The sequence below is a fragment of the Lygodium microphyllum genome, chromosome 1 (genome assembly GCF_053477565.2).
Source record: "Lygodium microphyllum isolate KBCC chromosome 1, Lygodium_microphyllum_v1.1.10, whole genome shotgun sequence".
NCBI classification, from domain to species: domain Eukaryota; kingdom Viridiplantae; phylum Streptophyta; class Polypodiopsida; order Schizaeales; family Lygodiaceae; genus Lygodium; species Lygodium microphyllum.
Window position 1 is genome coordinate 89,822,390 of NC_141135.1, and position 20,018 is coordinate 89,842,407.

General features: G+C 39.7%; 1 protein-coding gene across 1 annotated transcript; it reads right to left on the minus strand.

Moving 5' to 3' along the window:
* Positions 1-3,749: 3,749 nt before the first annotated feature.
* LOC148041386 (uncharacterized) lies at positions 3,750-4,559 on the minus strand. Its single transcript, XM_087686160.1, has 3 exons — positions 4,392-4,559; positions 3,850-4,223; positions 3,750-3,756 (listed from the first exon to the last, which is right to left on the minus strand). The coding sequence occupies exons 1-3, from the start codon at positions 4,557-4,559 to the stop codon at positions 3,750-3,752; spliced, it is 549 nt and encodes a 182-aa protein (XP_087542286.1).
* Between the last annotated feature and the right edge of the window lie 15,459 nt (positions 4,560-20,018).

Below are 20,018 nucleotides of genomic sequence, written 5' to 3' on the forward strand. Positions count from 1 at the left end.
GATGTGATTGATGTTTCCTTGATAAGAAATGCAACACAATTATGTGTAATACTTGATCTCAATGGTCTTCTTTTACAACGATGCTTTGCTAAGTCTAAAAGGTTTCAAAGCTTTCAAATGGAAAAGCAATGGCTTGTTCTTCAACCAGGATGTATGGAGTTTCTTGAAGCCTTATTTGCAAGATTCCAAGTGGGAGTTTGGTCAACAGCTTTACATAAGAATGTCATGACAGTTATTAAGTGCTTGGAGATCCATGCAAAAAGGAAGTATCATTTCTTCATGATTTGGGGCTAAGAACAATGTCATAGACATCGACTCAAAATCATATATAGGTAAGATAAGATGGGAGTAGAAGCAATGTTCAAGCCTCTAAAGTATGTATGGGATCAATATGGAGATGTTTGTCAGCATACCAAGACTATTCTCATAGATGATAGTCCTTACAAAGGATGTCCAAATCCTGTTGAGAATTACATTTATCCAAAAACATTTGATATTGATCGTGAAGACTCTATCTTGATCAAAGAACTTCTGCCATACTTGACTCGCTTAAGCAAATACCATGATGCACGTGAAGTCATCAAGTTTGATCGATATGGACAGGATCCAGTTCAATATGGACATGAATTGTATGCTCAATTCAAGGTTCTCATTGATGAATGGACTAGAGTAGAGAATGATGGTATTTCATCTTCATCATCAGCACCGCACGAGACCATGATTGATAAAGATGGTATATATGTTCAACCTTCAATTACTTCTTGCTTCAAGAGACCATCTATTATACAAACATCCTCAATAAATGCCTCACGTCATCCGTCTCTTACATTGAACAGCTCACAATTATCCATGTTGAAGCAGACTCATTTAGTCTCTACTTTGAAAGATATGGAAGCAATGCAACTTGCTCATGAGTTAGGATATCACAAACATTTCATAAATGGTAGTGCAACTAAACATTTTATACAAAATCTAAAAAATTTATATTTTTCCAATATACATGATGTAACAAGAAGGTGCTGACTCTATATGGACTAATTTTGACTTTCATAATAGATATATCCCTTATATTAAAGGCTTTTTCATGACTATCAAATATATGCTTGTTAGAAATTTAAAGTGTTTTATGTAATTACCTTGGTGTTTCTAAACACCACCAATATCAATAAGAGAATCTACTTGATGTTTTTTATTGTGTCAATAACATTGGTTAATTGTGTTGAAATTTCTTATAAAGTGGTTTAAATCCTATTTTGTACTTTATGATAGTCTACTATACAAACATACTCAACAAATGTATCGCATTGTCTATCACTTACATTGAACAACTCACAATTATCCATGTTGAAGTAAACTCCTTTAGTCTCTACTTTGAAAGATATGGAAGCAATGTAACTTGCTCATGAGTTAGGATATTACAAGCATTTTATAAATGGAAGTGTAGCTAAATGTTTTATACAAAATCTACAAAATTTGTATTTTTCCAATATACATGATGTAATAAGAAGGCGCTAACTCTATATGGACTAATTTTGACTTTCATAATAAATATATCCCTTGCATTAAAGGATTTTATATGGCTATGAAATATATGCTTGTTAGAAATTTAAAGTGTTTTATGTACTTACCTTTGTGTTTCTAAACACCACCAATATCAATGAGAGAATCTACTTGATGTTTTTTATTCTTTCAATAACATTAGTTAATTGTGTTGAAATTTCTTATAAAGTGGTTTAAATCCTATTTTGTACTTTATAACCATCTACTATACAAGCATACTCAACAAATGCCTCACATCATTTATCACTTACATTGAACAACTCACAATTATCCATGTTGAACCAGACTCCTTTAGTCTCTACTTTGAAAGATATAGAAGCAATACAACTTGCTCATGAGTTAGGATATCACAAACATTTCATAAATGGTAGTGCAGCTATCTACAAAAGTTGTATTTTTTCAATATACATGATGTAACAAGACAGTGACTCTATATAAACTAATTTTGACTTCCATAGTAAATATATCCCTTACATTAAGGGCTTTTGCATGGCTATAAAATATATGCTTGTTAAAAATTTAAAGTGTTTTGTGTAGTTACCTTGGTGTTTTTAAATGCCACCAATATCAATGAGAGAATCTACTTAATGTTTTTTATTCTTGCAATAACATTAGTTAATTGTGTTGAAATTTCTTATAAAGTAGTTTAAGTCCAATTTTGTACTTTACGTCTTAGCTCACAAATAAGTCTTGATTGATAATAAAATTTATGTCTATTTCTTTGGAAACACAAACCATTGGTTAAAGGTTAAATCTTTAGTCTTAGAAAAAGCATAAACTTCTAGCTTGGTATATAAATCTTTATTTTATGATATGAAAATTCATTTAGCTAGTTAAAGTGTGAAGCTAGTTAATTTTGGCCAAAGTAAATATCCATCTTGTCCATATATTGTCAAGATAGATAGAAATTTTTAATAAAAGATATTTATATATCATGCATATACATACAAAAAATGTAAATGGGGTGAGCAATTATTTGACATACTTGTGTCTATTGGTTTACACAAAAAAAGAACAATCACATCGTAGGTTATCCAAACTTATTACGATATGGTATTAGATCAAGTTATTAAACCACACCTAGTTAGTGGTGACTCTTTTAAGGTCCTAGTTTATGAAACTTATACATGTCACTTTAAATGATGCTATATCTAAAAGAAAAAACTTGTATTATAATATCTTCAAATCTATAACATTATAAATTTTGGCCATGATAACATATTTTCATACAATGTTTAAGGCTCTTGTATTCTAAATTCTCTCTCCACTCCATCAAACCTTTGTATTCTTACATTAAACTTGGAAATTTCCTAGGTATATACTAGTTAAGCCTCCGTGATGTTTCCACCACCATACAACATCATATTTTGTTAGTATGCTAGAAAAGATAGAGGTGAAATCCAAATATCGTAACAGCCACATAGCTTACATTCATCATTTAAGATCTCAAGATGTGTGATCTCATATTTGTAACATACAATTTGAAATATTTTTAGTACAGAAATAGACTTCCCCTTCAAGCTTTATTTCAAAATTTTGTGACATTTTCCTCAATTGCGAGTTAATGTTTTTCTTGCTTTTCCGTTCTTAGGTGTGGATTGAGGCTCTTAAGGTATGTTTTTCCTTTTCTTTTTTCCTTATGTGTTTGATTTGATTTTGATTCACGTTACTCCCCTCCTCCTTGGAATTGAGAAGAATCCTTCCTAGGATTGAAGGTTAGAGGGTAGAGGGTGTTCATCGCATGGGCATAGTGTTTTACTTTCGTATGAGCCAAGCATAGACATTTGGATTATATTCCATATGAGCGTATCTGTCCATGTCAAAAGGTCGGATGCCTACATGGGTTTGCAGTACCAAACTTTTGAAACATATACACCTCATGCACAATATTTGGAGTAACATGAGCTCTGGAAATACTATTGAAAACAAACATAATCATAATATGAGAATGTAAGTGTAACATATTACAAAGAGGAGCATAATTAAAGGAAGAAGACTTACGCATTGGTGGTGTCTATGCGAGTAGTAGCTCTGCTTCCTTCACCTTTGGCACCGTACACTAACATGGTAGTGAGCATAATCGGAGTACTCTATAATTGAAAACCAACTAACATAAGAATGGGATACAAACATTCAATACTTGCATGTATAGTGGACAATTTACTTTCTTTGATGCGTTTCGACCACGTTTAAAGCCTGTGGAATCCATCCCAAACCAAGAACTTTTTACCCTTAAGGTCTTGCCACTTTCTTCCAAGAGCCCTCTCAAAGTCCTCATTTCTTTGACACCATATTGGACCCCATTCATCTAGATTGCTGGCTGTCACAGACATGGTCTCCCCTCTCAAACCTTCAACTGACACAAGGAAGTGTCCCATAGTCTCAAGATAACCAGTGGAATCAAAGGAAGGAATCAACCACTGGGCATCATCTGTAGCAAATCTAACTGCCTCATGAGCCACCAATCTGCAAAGAGGCACAAGAGGAGGCAACGTCCTCTTTTTTATATAAAATTGACTCAGCACATCCTTCATTAGGCCTAGAGATACTTGCTTGCCTAAGTTCCTTGAGTGCTTCTTTTCTTTTTCATCATCATTCTCCCTTTGATCACTATCACCAGTCACCTCTTCTTTGTCATCTAGACTATCATGCTGTACATTAGTCTCTATAGGAGTAGATATTAATAAGTAACAATAAAAAACTGTAGCATTAAACCAATCATATATAATGGGTAGACAATATATACATAGATAAAACAATACATAACAATGAACAAACAGTCATATGTAAATGAAATGGACATATAAGTGACTACCTCTATGCTCTGCAACCCCATCAATTGCATTGGAGTCCCCATCCACTTGTGCTTCGTCATCAATGAAGACACATCTTTTTGGACCACATCCTTTCTTTGTTGAAGGAGTGTCCACTGATCTCAAACGCAATGATGCTTCTTGCTCTAAGATCCGCCCAAGAACACATCCTGAACGTAGCTTCATACAGACTTCATGGCTACTATGAGTGACACACATTTCTTTCTCTTTCTAAGCACTCTTTTAGGTGCCATAACTTTCTCTGCACTTGCAAATAGGTACACATCTATTGGAGGCTATCATTATTTTGTCATTTTTATTGATGACTATAGCAGAAAAGTTTGGGTGTATTTTATGAAAAATAAAAGTAAAATTTTTGGGTATTTCAAAACTCTTAAATCTATGGTTGAAAAAGAAACATGCTTGCAAATAAAATGCCTAAGGTCAGATGGAGGGGGAGAGTACCTCTCAAATGAGTTTGCAAGGTTTTTGCAGGAGCATGGCATAAAGTAGCAATATTCATGTAGTCATACCCCACAACAAAATGGAATTGCTCTACATTTGTCATGATCTGACATCCTTCAAGCTTCCATTGAAGGTGAAGAGTGTACAATTTTCTCAAGAAAGGGGAGTCGCTGTTAGTAAGTTATTTCAAGTCTTCTATCTCTTGATTGTTGGCATAAGTTGTGTGCTTGTCATATGAGGTGATGAGGCGTTGTTTCTACGCTTCTTCATGGGAAATATCAGTGGCAATCAACGCCTCAGTTGCCTTGGAAGCCTTGACAAATAAAATTCCGATTCTTTCCAAGAACAAGGGATTGTCCATACTTCTATCCCTATAGGCTCATCCAAGAGTCCCAAGTCTAAGTGGTTATAGATTTTAGCAAGCGACATGAAGGTGGCATCTAAGCATCTAAGACATGCAACCAAGTTACCCCTTGTGTTCTCCGCTAAGTCCAAGGCCAGATCTGATGGTGGCCACTTTGGTTGTTTCTTGAGCTTGCGGTTGGGCCTTTTGTACACTAGGCTGTGGGCTGTGGCTGCTCTGTTGATGGTGCACCGTGACATTTGGGTGACATTCCATGAGCCCTAGAACTAGTCATGGCATGTGTGTGTATAGTAGGCTGTGGTTTGGGTTGATAAAATTGCTCAGTCTTCACTGATTTGTGTATTAGTGATTCTAAGGGCTTTGAATCCAGAGGTTTTTGCGGCCTTGACCTTGGATGTGTCATGTGGCCTTGAGTGGTCAAGCTTGAGGGCAGTGTTTGATTTTAGTGTGTTTGGCTGTTTTGGCCTTATGAATCCATATCCAAGCATTAGCCTCATAATAGCCTTGCACTTGCAATAGGATCTTGGGGACCCATCGTGGCTTGACCATACTTTGATGTCTATAGTTGCGTCTTGGCCTCCTAGGGTGTGGGTTCTTAGACTTGTGGGGTTGTGGGTGTGGTCCTTGTAGTTTAGGTATCCATTGAAGATTTGGCTCATGTGCCTTAGCTTTGACTTCACTGATTTGTTGGTCTTCAGGCTTGGTGGGTTGTGATGAAGCACTACCCCCTCCTTAGACTTGGCGATAGGTTTCTCTACCAGTGGCTTTGTGGACTTTGAAGGAGTCATGCAGCCCTTGCTGAAAGCTATAACTATGCGGACTTGCCCATGGCTAGGTGGATACATTGCGACTCGTAGTAGTTGACATTACAACGAGCTTGCTTCTTAGAGGTTCTTCCTAACAGTGACTCCATGCCTGCATCTTTAGTGTTGGGCAACACATAGAAGATCATTGGCATGCTTTCAGACTCGATAGAAATTGCAGCCTTGCACTTTTCCAAGAGTGTGCATGATCAGCCCCCATACTATAGGTTGAGTTTAGCGTTAGCAGGTTGTAACTGTGGTTTGCCAATTTGGATTCAATGATCATGAGTTAAGACATTAAAGTCAGCTCCCTCATTGATCAATGCATTGAAGGTATATGTGTGCTTATTAGTGACCATCATGCATAGGTAAGCTAGTTCTACAGCTTCTTCATCCTCATCGTCCATCTTAGTCATAGTGGCTACTCGTACATTGATAGGGGACTCTAAAATTGGAGGCTCATACAGTGGGTGAGTGGGAGGATAGTACTTCTTTATGCAGCTGCCATTGAAGAAGCCTATGCCCTCACCTTCTAGGGTTTCAAGTTCTACATTGCCAGTTTGGCTGATGGCCCAAACTCTGAAAGGTCCTAACCCACTAAACTTCATTTTCAGTTTATGTCCCTTGACTAAGTACAATAGTACTAAGTCACCCTGTTCAAAGTATTGCTACTTGACATGCTTGTCAAACAAGCTTTTGCATCTTGCCTTCTCACATATTAGTGCATTGGTGGCTAGAAGCCGAGTTTTTGATTAGTGTTTGAACTCAACCAGGCGTTCCGTCCATACCTCCTTCCCATCCCATTCCTCTTAAAGGGATATCCTCAAGCTAGAAACGAAGAACTCTAAGGGTAGAATTGCCTCAATTCCATAGGTCAACAACCTAAAAGGAGTCTAATGACCCATAGTCATTTTACAAGTTGTGTAGTAGACCCATAAGGTTGCCATCAACTTGTTATCCCAGTCACTGCATGAAGTAGAGACTACCTTGGTCAGAACGTTCACCAAGATTTTATTTGTGGATTTAGCTTGGCCATTTTCCTGAGGGTAATAAGGCAAAGATTTCCAATGGATGATTAGGAAGGTAGATAGGAGATGAGCTATCACTTCATTGATGAAGAGTGTGCCTTGGCCCACTAAAAAGTTTGATGGGGCAGCCAAATCATGAGATCACTTGCTCCCATAAGAACTTGGCAATGGTCTTAGCGTCATTTTTTCTCTTAGCTCGTGCTTTTGTCCATTTATTAGATAATTGATGGCGACAATGATGTACTTAGTTTGTGAATACTGCACCATGGGACTAATGGGTCCGATGAAGTCAATCCCCCATTTCTTGAAGGATTGTTGTGCAATGATTGGGGTTACCTCCATGTGATCCTTACAAATAGGGACTTAGTTTGTTGGCACTCATCAAAATGCTTTACGAATCATGTTGCATCTCGAAAAAGAGTGGGTCACCACAGCTGGGATTGTAGCACCTTGCGGGCTATCATGTCTCCACCACTGAAGTGTCCTCCTGTGATTCCGCCATGTGCCTCTCTGTGTATGTCATGCATTTCATGCTCACACATGCATTTACGTAGCAACACGTCTTGCCCCAACTTATAGAGTTTCATGCTATCAATTGATGGGGTTGGATATTTAGGATGAGTCACCAAAGTCGGGCCTTTTCTATTGGTCATTCAGGTAGTCTCAAGCACTTGGAATATGTTGTCTGCCCAATACGGCATCATGTCGACTCTAAACAAATCTCTTTCATTGGATAAGATGAATAGATGCGCGTCTGGTAGTTTGTCTACAATGCCTTGTCCAGGAGCTTCTCCTATGGGGATGCGAGACATATGGTCAACCATGTAGTGTTGCTTCCCTTTATGTACCACCGCAAAGAAGTCAAATTCTAAAAGCAGAAGTAGCCATCGAGCGATGCATTTTGTAGCACAAGGTTTATTAATAAGATATAACAAGGCTTGATGGTCAACAAAGAAGGTAAAAGGCATAGCCAAAAGATAATGCCAAAATTTCTTTACAAAAAATACCATGGCCAAACCCTCTCTCTCCATTGTTGAGTAATTAATTTCAGTCTCAATGAGTTGTCTACTAGCAAAGTTCACTAGGTAATCTAGGTTGTGTTCACTAGGCTATCACAATATAGCTCCTATGGAAAATTTTGAAGCATCAATGTGCACATGGAATGCAAGTGTCCAATTTGGGACTTGTAGAATTGGTGCAATGGGGTCAGAACCTTTTTGAGTTCTTCATATGCATGTTGGCATTCCTCGGTCCATTCGAATATGATCAACAACTTGTATAGAGGTATAGCAATCAATGCATAGTTCAACACAAACTGTGGATAATACCTTGTATGGCCTAAGAAGCATTGAACGCCCTTGTAATCAATTGGGGATGTAAGATCGACAATGACCTTGACCTTCAAAAAGTCCGTGGCAATGTCGTTCTTCAACACTACATGCCCTAGGATGCATCCATGCTTTACCCAAAACTGACACTTCAAGGGGTTCAACGAGAGACGATATAGTGGACATTGTTCAAAGACTGCATGGAGTTTGTCTAAGTGTTCTCTCCAAGTAGAGTGAACACACTCTTATGCTGCCTATCATTAGGATGCACTTGCACCTCATTGTATCTAGAGAAACCATCCAAAAAGATGTAGGCCTCTTTGTGAGCCACTCTCTCGAGCATGTGCTTGGTGTACATCAATGGATAGTTATCTCTCTTTGTAGCAGCGTTTACCTTCTTGTAATTGAAACACACCCTAATCTTTCCATTATTCTTCAATAATATGACTATGGAAAAAACCCAGTCCGTGTGCTCAATTTTGTAGATGAATCTTGCTCTCATTAGCTTGTCAATTTCTTCCTTGATGGCGTGGGCATGCTTTGGATTCATGGGATATAGTCGCTGCTTGATTGGTATTGCGTTAGGTGTCATGGGTATATTGTGGGTCACTACACTCCGAGTCTATCAATTTGAGCTCTTCTAGGGACCAAGCAAAGACGACTATATATTCTCGTAATAGAGCAATGAGACTTTCTTCCTCTTCCTTAGTCAAATCATCGCTTATAAAGATAGGTCGGGGTGTCTCCCCTTCCCTAGCTAAATTGACTTTCGCAGGTCCTTCGATTGGTTTGCTTAATGCTTTCCCTTGTTGTTTGGCTCCCTGTAAGTTCACTACCCTATCTCCTTTTTTAAAATTTTTGAATCAATTTGGTAGGTCTTGTTGTTTTTGCTGCTCATGTGCTTGCATATCCTTAGGCAGCTTTCGTCATTTCTCCCTTAACTGTCGGTGCCTTAAGTGCATGGGTAGGTCCCCCTTGGTGCATCTAGTATTAGATGATCGAGGTATTTTTCTGGATCACTATTTGAGCTGACTTTTGACTAAGAATCAAACTCTCCATCTTTGCTAGAAGAGGGAGTCTCTCTTGGTGGTCGTGCAAATCGGAAGGTGAGTCCGTTCTCAGCAGGTGTGGAACTTGGTTGGGATAGGCTTTCGTGCTCGTAGTAAATTGAGCCTATGTGCTCCAACTAGGTTCGATCATAATCCATGCACATGACTCCTGCCTCTATCCTAAAGGCATTCTGCTTACGTGCTCCGTATTTGGTCGATTACATGTCCCTCAGTGTCGTATTCTATAGTTTCTGTTTTCCCTTCACTCTCATCATTGAAGGAACAACATTCTTCATATTCTCATCAAAGCTATCTTTGTTTGACTAGTCATCATCTCCCAAGTCTTGATATGTCTCTTCTTGTTGGTCGGGGACTAAGGCCCAATTATACATCAAGTTTAAATAGTGCACCTTGGATCATTGCCACTTAGGCTCATCCAAGAGATCTTGGAGTGGCTTGAGATTCGTTGTTGGATTTCCAGTCAACTTGTCAGTCAGATATCCTAGGATCTCAAGGAGTTCTCATTTATTGTTCAAAACTTGGAATGTGACAGGGTTGGTTCTTCTGTGTGTAGGCTTCTAGCCATCATGCAAACTGGTACTAAGGGTGTGTCCTTGGGCTTGCCAAATTTTTTGATGGCTTGTTCATACTCATTGTCTAAGCACGACAATCTCGCTTGTCCTCAGGACATGAGATATACTTGGTTAAGGGTCTGTAGGATTTCCTAATCTGGCCATCACCCTTCAGCATGGTGGAGATGGCATCTAGGTCAACCGGCATAGTCTTCCAGGTGTCCATCTACACTCTTACAGCCTCCTTAAATTGCCTAGGAAGATGAGACTATGGCCCCAGTCTTCAATGACTCTCACGTTGTGCATCCAAGGTCCGCCTAGCAGGATGTCGTAGTTCACTCCATTCATGACTATAAAGTCAATAAAGGATTGGACTCTTGCAATCTTCACTAGCCAATTCTTTAACATGATGAGTGGTTTCACCTTCATTTTGTTATCTAGTGTGATGTTGAACCTAGCAGTCTCGACCAGTGGGTTACCCCAAGTTTGGAGTACTGCATGGCTTAGCACACTAAAGTCTTCTCTTGTGTCTACGATTCCCTTTCTTTTCACATCTCCAAGGGCTAAGACCAACACGACTGCATGCATCTCTGTGCCTTCCTAGAAAACATTGACATTCAAGGACTTAGGCACAAAGTGTAGCATCAGGTTCGGTATTTGCATTTCTGTGTCATGCTCATGAAAGTCTGTGGCATCTTGCTCATTTGATTCTTTGACCCACTGTTTTAGCTCTTGCCATAGCGTTGGTGGATGTTGCCTAAGCAGGTCTCCTAAGCTTAGAGTCATAGGGTGGTCATCAATGTATTAAGGAGTTTGCTAGTTGCTTGCCCCTCTCCTCACTCCGTGGTTCTTGGCCAATGGCCTTGACTAATTTGTTTTCCTGTAGCATTTAGAATTTGTCTAAGTGGCATTGCTTGTGGTGTAGTCACATCCCTTGATTTTGGTTGTGGGGGTGAGATTATCATGCTTATGCTTGAGAGATCATCGATCCAATCTTCTAGTATGGGCTCAACATCTTTTAGGTGCTCTTGGGATTCTTTCACCCACTCCTTCACTTTCTCAATGGCTTCGAGTTGGAACTTCAAGTTGGGGTACTCCCCAAACTAAGCATTTCCCTTTTCAACCATCTTTGGAGCTGACTTTTCTACCTCTGCATCAGTGACTTTCTTTCCAGTAGAAAGTGTCATGGCACTTTCGATTTTGAGCATGACCTTAGCGTCTAGTCTCTTCTTCCTTTGTCTCTTACTCTTCTTTTTGATTGAGGTTGCGACGAGATTGCTAGGCCCATGAATTGATATGTCGGCCTACTTTGTCTGCTCATGGGTCATCACATGTAATGGGATAGGTATGGACTCTCCATCAAGTGTCTCAATACCAAACAATCCCAATGGGATTGATGGCTCATTTGTTGAACTAGAGGATGGCTTTCGTCTAGGGAAATTGACAAAGAGATGAGTGATTCCACACTCAGTGTATCTTAGGTTAGCATTGTCTGTATTTGGCAATGCAAAGAAACTGTCCTAGGTGAACACACAATTGGCTCTTGGGTCTGCCCTCCTAGGCCTCTACCTCTCCCTCTACCTAATGCCATCATTCGTACTAGTCAGTGATTAATGCAAATTCTAATGTACAAATGCCTAAGGTGTACCACCGGACCATTCTACTGCCTTCACTCTGAAGAAATAATGGAATCAAGAAACCCGCAAAAATTGGGAAGAGAACGATTATCGTTATAGTCCATAAGGACCACATTGCCTTCTTCATCATATGATATGTAAGGATGTACATAAGGCTCTTCGTCATTTGACTCCTCCACATAGTGGACTGGAGTGTCACATGGTGGGTGGGTTACATAGGGTCCAAGTGGTCTAGGGATACCTGTAGGGTTTATCTCCATCCTAGGGATGGTTGGCTTAGTGTCTTTAGGTGCTAGAAGGTCCAATGGGGCTCCGCTTCCAAAGAAGTTCGGTGGCCTATTTGCAAGGTAGGGTGGACCGTAAGGTTGCGAGTATGGGAATCTCCAACCGTAATTGATAATACATGGTGTCATGGCCGAACCTACCACAGTTATCGCAAGGTCATGACCTAGGGTCCTAACACTCGGTTGGTAGGTGGTTTTCACCACAATACATGCATTGGATGTGTGGGCATGTTGGTTGTCTTATCATCTCTTGCAATTTGGCTATTTCCATCTTCATCTCTACTAGCTCTTATCTTGAATTAGTGCCCTTCCCTTTATCCTGAGCACTTGGGTGTGATCTCTCGCTTGTCATTAAAGCTCTCTCAGAATTCCTAGTGCTGGACTCTTCTCGATTTGAGATTCTAGAGCTTCTCTCCTTGAGCTAGTCATTCACTCTAATAGCTTCTTCAAAGACCCTTGCCAACGCGTCTCGCTACAGGCTCGAGTTGCCTGCCAAGGCTTTGTAGGGCTCTTCACTTTGTATTCCATTAATGAATGCTATGGAAATTACTCTTTTGGTTGGTCTCTCACCCATAGGGATTCTCTTGAAGAGGCTCCTTACATGGGTCACGTAGTCTAGGATGTCCTCTTTCTCTCTCTACTTGACATTCATGAGTCGCACTAGCAAGTTGTCGAAGTATCTTGGTTTGGAGAATCTCTTAATGAAGAGATTTTTCATGCCATTGAAATTAGCTCGCTCAGTAGGATCTAGACTCATGTACCAAGTCCTACCCTTATCACCTAAGCATAGACAGAAAGCTTGTGAGCATTGAGTAAGATTATCAATGAGGCCGTTGGCATTGCAGACCTACTGAACTACTCTACAAAGCTGTACGGGTCATCATTCTTGGCTTGTATTTTTCCAGCTGCTTCGCTACTACAAGAATTTTCAATTGACTCTTAGAGCCTTGGCTGACTCCTAGCCCTATTAGTAGCGATGTTGCTAATGCTATAGCACTCTGCTTCATTGCCATGTTATCTAGTAGCCACTTCATCAAAAGCTCACTCAATGTGAGGTCTCCTTCTAGCATTCTCTCATTCTCTATTTGATTTCTTCCTGCTAGGGCTATCATTCTTTGGATCTTTTACATTTCTATGCTCTAGTGTAAGCTCCTAGTCAGTTGATCCTAGTTGTAAGAGAATATGCCTTGTAGAGCTTTGCGTTCTAGTTTCCTCTCCTTCTCAAGGTCCACTATGATGTCCTCTGCACGTTTGTTGTGATGTTCTATTGGGATTTGAGCATCATATTTGCTCACTAATTATTGGATCACCTCAATAAAGTTTCCTAGGTCAAGTTCTTCATTGCTTTTATAATCCAATCTACCCCCTGCCATGTCTGAATTTCCTATTCTAACAAGTTGTTGATTAGGTTGACGAGGTCGAGTAGATCCATTTCTCCAATAGTGTCATTCATTGCTGCATTTGGCTTTTCAATTGTGTTCTTTGCTTGGTCTTACACTTGAGGATTCGATCACCCATCTATGTCTTGGGATCTTCTCTTACTAGTGGGTTCTTTCAAGTTTTTATGTGTAAGTGAGTTCATTGTTAATTACAAACAGTCCTCAACTTACCTTCACTTTGTGTATGTGTGTGTATACTCTTTTCTGTGCACTGTGAGGAATCAAGTTTTTAGCTTTTCTTAAGTGTGTTTTGAGTGTTCGAAATTAGAGTGAGTGAGAAAAAAAGTGTCTAAGCAACTCTTGCACTCTCATTTATGGGGTATAGGGTTTTGGCTATGCCTTTCACTCAGTCAAGATTCATTTGGGGATTTATGACTCCATTTGATATCGCTAACGAGATGGATCAATAGATAGTCGTGACTAGTGTCACCCCTACATCTACATCTTACTGATTCTTCTATTCCTTGCATGAGAAAGGTGTTTCAAGTGTCTATATGGCCTTTGGAGGTTTGTATGCCAGTGTTTAGGTGGGTTTGGTCCAGAAGGTAAAAAATTTGAGAAAAATCAAATTCGGCCTAACAGGTCTGAATTGCAAGGGCCAAATGTATAATTCGGATGGGCTGAATGGCTGAGGGCCGAGTGGAATTGGGCCGAATCGGGACGTTTGAATGGCATGTGGCACAAGTGAGCTGAGGCCGAATATGGAGTTTGGATGATCTTAATGGTTGGTGGGACGAATGGACATGACCGAGTGGATGATTGGCTGAGTCGGGCAAATTGGGTGGGCTGAGTACCTAGTGTGTTTTGAATGTGTAGTTTGGATGGGTCAAATCCAAGGGGTCAAATCTAGGTGGACTAAGTGGTTTTGTGTCCGAGTGATTAAGGATGAGTCAACCGGGCCAAGTAGGGCAAAGACAAGTGGCCAAGGGTTGATTTTGGGACTTAGCCCAATATCCAGCCACTTGGATGGGCTAAATGCAGCACATTTCTTGCCCAAGTGACAAAAAATCCAACGAACTGAGAGATTCAAGGTAAGGTAATTGTCGAGCACTTCTAGATCATATCCATGGATTAAGGAGAAGGGTTGGATATGTTAAGAATCTAGCAATCACATCCATTTGTATGCCTCTTTGTATGAGGTAGTAGGCAAGGAAATCACAAGCAGTCTAGGAAGAGGTGCTGCTAATACCCCATAAGCTGAGTAGCAAAAGGGAGGAATCCATGCTGAATCCCATAAGCATAGTGGTGCAAAATGTTATGTACCCAGCTACTATATAGCATTGTACTTGACTATCACTTTCATGTGGAATGAATACAATATCATGATGCTTTGTACTTTCACTTAGTGTCTTTGTCATTGTCAATCCATTACACAAGATTGTCTTTATGAGTCCAAGCTTCCATCTTGGAACTTAATTCACTTGTGTAACAATGGGTCTCTCTTTGTCTATGTCAACATGATTCTTGTCTTCATCTTCCATCCTCCATAGCTCCTGCCATGCTCTAGATCTGCACTTTTAACATGGTATCAGAGCCTAGTCGAGAATGGCACTACTCCTCTACCTCCATTTCACTATCTTCTAGCTCTTAGTGTCCCAGCTCAGGACAAGTCTAGTACCCCATCTCCTACTCCTTCTCACTGCCTTGGTTGGTAGCCATAGCCAACCCGCACCTATCCTTCTTTAAGCTCTTAAATCTCTTCAACCAAACAAGAACTTGACAAGGTTCCTTCTAGAAATCTCTACTCTCGCTCCTGGATCTCCTCTCCGTCACCTTAAAGCTCAATATTAAGTCATCTATAGCTCAGTATTGTCAACTTTGTCAACTTATGTTCTATGTGTCCTACATATCCAAATAGGACCTATAGCCATTTGAGCTCCTGGATCTCACAGAAGAGGCCATATCTCATTACAATTTCTTTTGAGGAGTTGTTCAACAACTCAAGGAACAACTTTGTACCACTTTACAAATCAACATTGGTAACTCTATACACCAACATTGACAAAATTCGTGATCACTATAATTTATGTGTGTGTCTGGATTTGTACAGCTTGATCTCTACCTGTGCGTTGCGATTCCTCCTCTGAGCATAGGGCATTTGAAGGGTGGCTTCTAAGCTTCCTCTCCATTAAATATTTGATTGGATCATCCATTGTAGCCATTGTACCATCCAAAAAATCAGTCACATGTGCTTCTAAACCCTAATAAACACCATAGCCATTAACATTCAAGCTTATTTCTTCACTCCATTCTCAAATCCATTTGAAAAAGCCAAGTACCGTTACTCAAATCTACTACTAAACTCAAGTCATTTACCAACAAGGAGGGGACTCAAGTTAAAGGACAAGAAAAGCATCAAGAATCATAATCAAGCTCAAGTCCAGACATAATATCTCTTGAGACTACAGTGTATGTCTTCACACTACCTTGCACTTGTGTTCTTGACACAAAATCTTTCAAATCTTCTACTGCAAAATCAGAGATTTGAGGTTGATTCTTGATAATGAGAATGTGGAACATGAAGGTTTTTCTCATGAAGAGTAGCATTACTCTTGCTGATCATTTCAACTACATAGAAGACTTTTTATTCTACTTGTAGGGATGGTGGGATTTACTTGTCTTGAAGAGCAATCAATGAATTTATTTAAAGATTTTGAAGACATTCCAGATGTCTTGAACATCATGATACATTTTCTTGAGGGGGACATGGACATGAAGACCACTACGAGCAAAGACCATAAAAAAGAAGACCAAGAAAAAGGGGACCGTGAAGAAGAGGACCAAATGATCAATGCAAGGAAAGCGGTAGAGAATGAAGACCAAAAGATATATGCTAAAAGAAAATCCAAAAATGAAGAAAACCACCTCTTTAAGCTTAATAACTGCGTTTTTTGTTATCTCATGATACAGAATGAACCTCTTAAAGTTAGAAAATTCATGAATGGTGCTTGTGCAAGGTGCTAAATGCCTCTAGCTATGAAAATGCTCATGAAAGTATTCGTACAATTAGCCTTTTCTCAGTGTTTGGATTTAACTAAAGTATATAAGCTATGGAAAAATTGAATGTGACTGACCTTTGGACAAGAGTATTTCACAAAGATATTGTGTTTAATAGCACTTACTTTGTTAATTAAGGTGGTGAAGGATAGGGACTAACGGATGTCTTATGGATCCATGAATCACCACTATGTTGATAGACATGTTTACTATTTATAAGACCTTTACTTTGAAGGACTTAATGCTATAGGAAACATGTGGAATGTTTTGACTATTGAACTTTAACATTTAGTATGGCTCATGTCTACATAACAAATTTCCCTGAGCTGAATGAAGGGATCATAAGATGTGATATCGCGTGAATGCAGCTTGAATGTCACTTGCTAGGAACATTTTAAGTCAACAATCTATCCTTTTGAAATGACAAACAGTTCTTCCCAAATGTAGCAACACGGTGTTCCTTTTGCTTGGATGATCTAAGTTGTTAGAACATTTTCCATTCTGCACTTGTGGTTCTACCTTCTCCACTCGGTAACCCAGTTTTTGGTGATTAGCATCAAACTGGTTTCATTTTCCTCTGGATGATTGACATATTCAAAGTTCACTCATGCTTGTTAAGAAAATATTACAGATGATCGTAGTGGAGGTAGACCTTTCATGGAGTTCCTTAAAGCAGCCAAATACAACAAGACTTTTAATTGAAGCCCACCCATTGTCCGCGTCCATGCTGACGATTGGGAGGCTCCCACCCTCAATGTTCTGTCATCGACTTACAAGACAATTTACAAGCATTTTAAGCCTAATGCAAGTGCTGCGTAAGCAAAATATGCTTGTCAGGGTGAACATGTGCAGGAAAAAATGTGAAGGAAAGCACGCTTAATACACCAAAGCAAAATGCAAAGGAAAGAATGCTTAACACACAATTCTGAACACGAAGCATATGTGAACTAAAGCTTAATACACCAAAAAGAAAATGAGTGCATAAGTCCACCCATCGTCTGCGTGGACGCGAACAATTGGGGGGCTTCAATGTCAAGGATTAGTGCTGAAAAAATGGGCTGCACGACGCCACACATCAATGAAATGACTCCACAAAAGGAGAGAAATGACTCCACAAAACGATGAACACGAGGCGCATTATGCACGTTTTTGCATTTTGAATCAGAGAGGCGTATCTCAACAAGGGCGAGCTAATGGGACTGGAGCTGATGGGGCAGGAGCTGCTAGCTGACACAATACGAGCTGATGGGGCGGGAGCTGCGGGGCGTTCCTCAAGGGCGGAGCCGTGGGCGGAGGAGGGTCCAGGTTGCAGGTTTACGGAGGAGGGAAACGGGTTGAAAAACACGTGAGAGAGTGTGTGTGTGTGTGTCGCGAGAGAGGGAGAGGGAGAGAAGGGAGAGAGAGAGTTAGTGTCTAAGTCTTTTTGCCTTGGTCTAGCTATAGAGAGAGAGAGAGAGAGAGAGAGAGAGAGAGAGAGAGAGAGAGTAATAAGCTAGTTAGTCTCTCTCTCATAAGTTAGCTAGTCTCTGATCGGTTAGTAGTCTATTAGAGTCTATTACTAAGTTTATTAGTATGTTGGCAGGCTCAGTATGTATATTAGGAGGTTTATAAGAATAAAAATAGTTAGATATATAGTTAGACATGTAGTTAGCCGTTAAATAATTAGGTAATTAATACAACATAAACAAATCTTAAAACCATTAATTTAATCTAATTTACAACATTATTTTGAAAAACTCATAAATAAGAACTCTTAATTATGAGTGCATAGTTGGTTATTTAGTTAGATATATAGTCAGAAATGTAGTTGGACGTTGAAAAACTCACAAATAAACTCGCGAAGATAGAGAATGAGAGAATGATAGAGGGCAATAAAGGTGAAGGATGGTGGGTGATTGAGTCGTAAATTTTTCTTTTATTTTCAGATGATTATGCTTATTTATTATTGCTCTTAAATGTCAATGAATGACTGTGGCTCTTAAATTTTGATGAGTGTGCATATTCATTATTTAGTCATCTCTACTTGTAGTGATGGTTGCTATAGCTTTGAGGTTATTCTAACCCTCTTGTAACTTCCTCCGTGCCTCCCTTTTTCCTCTACATAGTGATCCAATGGTGAAATGTTGCCTTCTCTTCATCAAATACACACTGTGAGCTCTATTCAGAGTTTTCTTCTCTTCATCAAATACTAACCCACCAGAGGGCACAACATGTCGAGTTTTGCTATTTTGACATGGAGACTAGCCAGTGATTGCTTAGAGCATAGGGTTTCATTAAGAAATGGAGAGGTTCTTTTGAGTGAGTACTACCTACAGAATCTATTGCCTCCAACACAAAAATTCCAGGGGTTGCAAGCCGTCATAGAGAATGATGGTGGAGCAAAAAACGTCACCGTGTCTCCAAGATGGGATCATCAAGGGCATGCGCACTATCTGATTGATAGTACATTATCATCCACCTACTCTATCATGCACTCAAATGACTATGTGTACATCTCTAATAGTATTGAGTCAATAGAAGATGAGATTGACAACTACATTGATTGTACTCCTGGTTGTAGCAAATCAACTCCAGTGTGTCTTGACATACCCTCAAATAACAAGAAGGATGTTGATGAAGTAACAAATTCAATAGGTGCATGCAATGACGGAGGGATCCATAAGGATCTACTTGACACAAATGTCGAGGAGGAGCTATGTGTGGGTAGCCAAAGCGAGGACTTATCTTCCTATGATAACTCCATTGTAGCCTTCATTGAGGAGAAAGCTAGAATGGGTAGATTGAAAAAATTACTAGCGCTTTGTGGACCTCCACGAAGGGTGGATGAGCTCCCAATCGAGTATAATGGTACAGTTGCTTTTGACCTTCCAGCCACACATAGCAAGAAATGAATGATGGGTATGGAACAAAAATATGATGGTCACCTGTGGTCGTGGCCCTCACAAACAAATATGGCAATTGAGTGCACTATGCGCTTGAGCTATTATCTTGGAAGTCTTCAATGTCTTAGGATCACTTATCCTTACTACATAATCGAGGGAAAATACAATGATGTTTTTTCCATGGTCACTTGGATAGAACCATGAGCATGGGTTATCCTGCAAGTGAGGGAAACTCCAAGATAACATGTCACTATTGTCAAAATGTTGCTACTTGTGCACCCATTTGCAAATGCATGATCTATTATGTGTTGCCACTGGATCCTACAATGACACGTTTGGTGATCCATGTTGGGGAGCATGCTCACAGTGTTCAACAAGGCACAAAGAGGGCAACCCTTGACAAGGTGCGGAGGCTTGTGAGCACGGTCCTAAAGATCGAAAAGGGAGGCCCATGAAAAATACAGATGCTAGTCGCTCGGTAGATGTTGTTTGAATCTTTAACAAAAGAAGACGAGTCGGAGGCGACTGAGGTGGACCTTAATCATTTTCTAGAAGAAATGATGCCACTAGTGCAGAATAAAGGGTAAGCTTGTGCATTATTATTTTCTGCTTAAAATGTGTGTCCTGCATTTGAAATAACCATCTAATAAATACATAGGTTCAAAGGCATTGTTTCACAAGAGAGAGCCAAACAATGTCAGGTGGTTGGTGATGGGTATGACAACATACTTATTTTGCAAAAACATTGTGTCTTCCCATTTTTCCATGGAAGTAGATTTCCGGGACAAGGTGATGCC